The 4,109-nt window shown below is 59.2% G+C and overlaps 1 protein-coding gene across 4 annotated transcripts; it reads left to right on the forward strand.

The window, feature by feature from the left end:
• The first annotated feature begins 302 nt into the window (after positions 1-302).
• LOC111143184 (gap junction protein alpha 4) lies at positions 303-3,049 on the forward strand. 4 transcript variants are annotated; one of them, XM_022496713.1, is made up of 2 exons: positions 303-366; positions 1,522-3,049. In XM_022496713.1, exon 2 carries the CDS (start codon positions 1,539-1,541, stop codon positions 2,538-2,540), a length of 1,002 nt encoding a protein of 333 aa, XP_022352421.1. In that variant the 5' UTR covers positions 303-366; positions 1,522-1,538; the 3' UTR covers positions 2,541-3,049. The 4 variants fall into 4 exon arrangements, with proteins under 4 accessions (XP_022352421.1, XP_022352422.1, XP_022352418.1 ...); XM_022496714.1 differs by lacking the exon at positions 303-366 and adding an exon at positions 374-563; XM_022496710.1 differs by lacking the exon at positions 303-366 and adding an exon at positions 446-625.
• Positions 3,050-4,109: the final 1,060 nt, after the last annotated feature.

Consider the following 4,109-nt stretch of genomic DNA (forward strand, 5'->3'; position numbering starts at 1 on the left):
GCCCCGGAGAACTCCTGTTCCAGAACCGGAGAAACAGGCTAGAAGGGTTACCGGCCCGAAGACCGCGCTGAGGGTGAAGAAGGGGCCGCCAGAGGCTTCTCGAGCCCCTTCCACACCCCGAATTCTCAGGGCCACCTCCCGGCCCCTTCCTCGAGCCTGGCTTCACCGACGCTGCTCCTCCTGGTCCCCGCCCCCCGCTCTGAAAAGCGCCCCGCCGCCCTCCCACCGCGCTTCCTGCCCCCACCCCGCCCCTCCGCGCTATTTAAGGCGCCCCCGCCGCCAGGCGCCGTCCAGCAGGGCTCCTGCGGGCGCCGCTCAGCTGTCGGCTTCCCCGCTGCCACTGGGTCGCCCGCAGGCAGGCAGGCGGTGAGTGGGGCTGGGGTGGGGCCCGGGGCGCCACCTGCCAGCGAGCGGGGGCCACGTCCGCCACCGGCCAGGGGCTGAGGGGGGCTGCGGGGTCGGGGGGAGCCCCCACGGCTACGTTCACCCAGCCTGCCTGCGGCCAGGCTCTCTGCTAAGCCGTGTTCCAACCTTCTTTCGCGGTGTTCTTAAAACCCTGGGAGGTGAGAGTATTTCCGTTTTACAGGCGAGAAGACTGAGCTGCCAAGGCTGACACTTACCCAAGGTTAGTTAGCAAGAGGGAGTGAGGACCTGGCTGGAAACAGCTTTGCTCTGAGGAAGAAGGACCACCCCTGCACCCTTCCCTGCATTTCTTCCCCACAAATCTCTCCTCCCCTGCCCTCCTTTCCCCTCTCCGACCTTCTGGGAACTTTGTGGCCTGCGCCTCCACTTTGCTATGGCAATTCTTTTAAGAGTCTAGAATTTGGCACCATCAGCTTGGGGTGGGTAAGGGGTGGGGGGAGGGATGGAGAAAGAGGGTAAGCTCAGTGCCCACACTGAAGGGGCAGGTGGTCGCTATTGCTGACAGGTGGAGCTGTTACAGGGTGCTGCCTTCAGCATCTAACCCCCCTCCCACCCGCTCCCCCACCACAAGCTCAAAGGTTAGAGTGAGGGCAGCTGGGTGAGCTACAATGGACAGGAGAGTGGGGACCGAGGCTTTGGGCCCCCTGAGAAGCTGAAGATAGCACTGCCACCACCCCCACAATCTGGGGACACACTGTCACTGCCTGTCACTGACAAAAGGAAGGAGGGGCATAGCACAGCTGTGTGACCTTAGGTAAGTTCCTCAAATTCTCTGTTCCCATTAGCTCAGGAGCCTCAGCTGGATCCAAATCTTGAGCTGTGTCATCCTGGGACTCTGGCTGGGAACAAGAGGGCACAAATGTATGACAAGACAAGGACCCTAGCATATTTTGTCAGAGCTTAGTAGCCCTCATCCAAAGATCAGCCTTCGTCAGTCCTGACCGCCCTGCTGGGTGTGAGCCCCCAGACCAGTCCCTTCCCATCCTTGAGCTTCAGTGTCCCTATAGGCATAATGGGCACAGCCACCCTCCCTGCAGATTTGTTGCTCATTTGACTGAGGTGGATGCCATGCTGACAGTGTCCTCTGTCTCCCTGCAGACGGAGGCCGGGGAGCCATGGGTGACTGGGGCTTCCTTGAGAAGCTGTTGGACCAGGTCCAGGAGCACTCCACCGTGGTGGGCAAGATCTGGCTGACGGTGCTTTTCATCTTCCGCATCCTCATCCTGGGCCTGGCTGGCGAGTCGGTGTGGGGCGACGAGCAGTCCGATTTCGAGTGTAACACGGCCCAGCCGGGCTGCACCAACGTCTGCTATGACCAGGCCTTCCCCATCTCCCACATTCGCTACTGGGTGCTGCAGTTTCTCTTCGTCAGCACGCCCACCCTGGTCTACCTGGGCCATGTCATTTACCTGTCCCGGCGTGAGGAGCGGCTGCGGCAGAAGGAGGGGGAGCTACGGGCGCTGCCGGCCAAGGACCCACGTGTGGAGCGGGCACTGGCGACCATAGAGCGCCAGATGGCCAAGATCTCGGTGGCGGAGGACGGTCGCCTGCGGATCCGAGGGGCGCTCATGGGCACCTACGTGGCCAGCGTGCTCTGCAAAAGCGTGCTGGAGGCAGGCTTCCTGTACGGCCAGTGGCGTCTCTACGGCTGGACCATGGAGCCTGTGTTCGTGTGCCAGCGCGCACCCTGCCCCTACCTCGTAGACTGCTTCGTCTCTCGGCCCACGGAGAAGACCATCTTCATCATCTTCATGCTGGTGGTCGGACTCATCTCTCTGGTCCTCAACGTGCTGGAGCTGGCTCACCTGCTGTGCCGCTGCCTTAGCCGGGGGATGAGGTCACCGCGGGGCCAGGACACCCCCCCGACTCAGCGGAACTCCTCGGAGCCCTACGCTGACCAGGTCTTCTTCTACCTCCCTGTGGGCGATGGACCCTCGTCCCCGCCATGCCCCACCTACAATGGGCTCTCATCCAGTGAGCAGAACTGGGCCAACCTGACTACAGAGGAGAGGCTGGCTTCTTCCAGGGCCCCCCTCTTCCTGGACCCACCCCCCGAGAGTGGCCAGAAATCCCCCAGTCGCCCCAACAGCTCTGCTTCCAAGAAGCAGTATGTGTAGGGGCCTGGGGCTTCTGTTACCCAGCAGAGGGGCCCCAGAAAATGTGGCTGCCTTGGAGACCCCCTCCAGGAAGACTGCAGGGATGAGGGGGGCAGTGGAAGCCAGTGCTTGCTGGCCAGGCAGCCTCATTGCAGCCTGTTTTTGAACATCTGGGGCCTTCCTGGTGAGCAGAGGGCACCGTGGTTTCCCCTCCAGAATGTGACTTTGCCCCAGGCATGAACCAAGCCAGCTTGGGGTGCTCTTGGCCAAGGCTGTTGTGGCATCTCTGGACTTTTTCATCTGGTTCAGAGCAAGCCTGGAGCCAGTGTCACCCCACCCTAGTGGGAGATTCCCCTCTGCCCACATGCCCCTCACAGGAGAAGGTTGGTCAAGGCTGCTGGGTCAGCCTTGATCACACGCACGGAGCCTGTGCTGGGTCTGGCCCTGTCCAGGGGACTGGTGTCTCGTTCTCATCACTCCTTCCTAGTTCCACTGTTTATGCTTCTAAAATAAACAAGACTTGATCACAGGCTAGGTGTGTACTGATGCTGTTGTGATGTGCCTCCAAGGGTTGGGGGGCAGTTGCTTTGCCCATCTTCCCTTTCTTTGGAGTCCTGTGTGATCTTTGACCTCCACAACCGCAACTCCACCCGTACCTTAAACCCTCACACCACTATATCCTGCCTCTCAGCAGCCCTGAGTCCGAAACACTCACTTTTTGAAATGCCTCTGACATGGTTCTCCTCTCTCCATTCCTACTACCTATTCCCCCACGCGCCCTGTGGCCATCCAGTGCCCCGGCCACACTTTGAGCAGTGCACCTCCTTACCAGACACCCTGCTACCCAAGCATGCCTGCCAGCCATGCTCTTTACAGTCCAGCTCCAATGGGCCCCTCACTCTATCCCTCCTCATCCTGGGCCCCTGGGTATTTGGGGAGGCAGGCTTAGATCACTTGCCCCTTCCTACCTTGGCCCTTTCTAATCTGCCCACCAGAAAGAGCAACTTCGGGGCCTGAATCATGTCTCTTCCCCATGCACTGAAAACTCAGTAAGAACAGAGAAGTGGAAGAAATTGTGAAGGGACCAGATCTTGCCTGAGTCACATTTGCAGAAAAGGAAACAGTGGAACTGGATCTTGACAGGTGCATTGGAGTTCACTGGGAAGGTGAAGAAAACACGGAGTATTAGAGCAGAGAACATTGTTTCTGCAAAAGCATGGAGAAGAGGGATGGTCAGAGGCTTCAGAGGGTGCTTATGGCTTGATGAGCCATCCAGGATGTGGGAGGTGTGGCTGGGGATGAGCCCAGTGTTGGCAGACTTGACCTTTCATGGAAGGTGACATGGGTGGAAGAGAACACTTAGATAGTGGCCTTCAGAAGCAAGCTGGTTGTCCTTCCCTGCCCAGGGAGATCTGGGGCTGGGGTTGGAAGGGGGACTGGGTCCATCTCAAGGGGCCACATGTCTCTCCTTGAGAGCCTTTGAAGCAGGTTGGCAACTTGTCTCCACTTCCATCAAGATAGGTCTCCAAAACACCAGTCCTGCACCCCTCACCCCAAAACTAACTTACACACTACTTACCTGTCAAGTCT

The sequence above is a fragment of the Enhydra lutris genome, unplaced genomic scaffold, assembly GCF_002288905.1.
Source record: "Enhydra lutris kenyoni isolate GAN:26980312 unplaced genomic scaffold, ASM228890v2 scaffoldscaffold9, whole genome shotgun sequence".
NCBI classification, from domain to species: domain Eukaryota; kingdom Metazoa; phylum Chordata; class Mammalia; order Carnivora; family Mustelidae; genus Enhydra; species Enhydra lutris.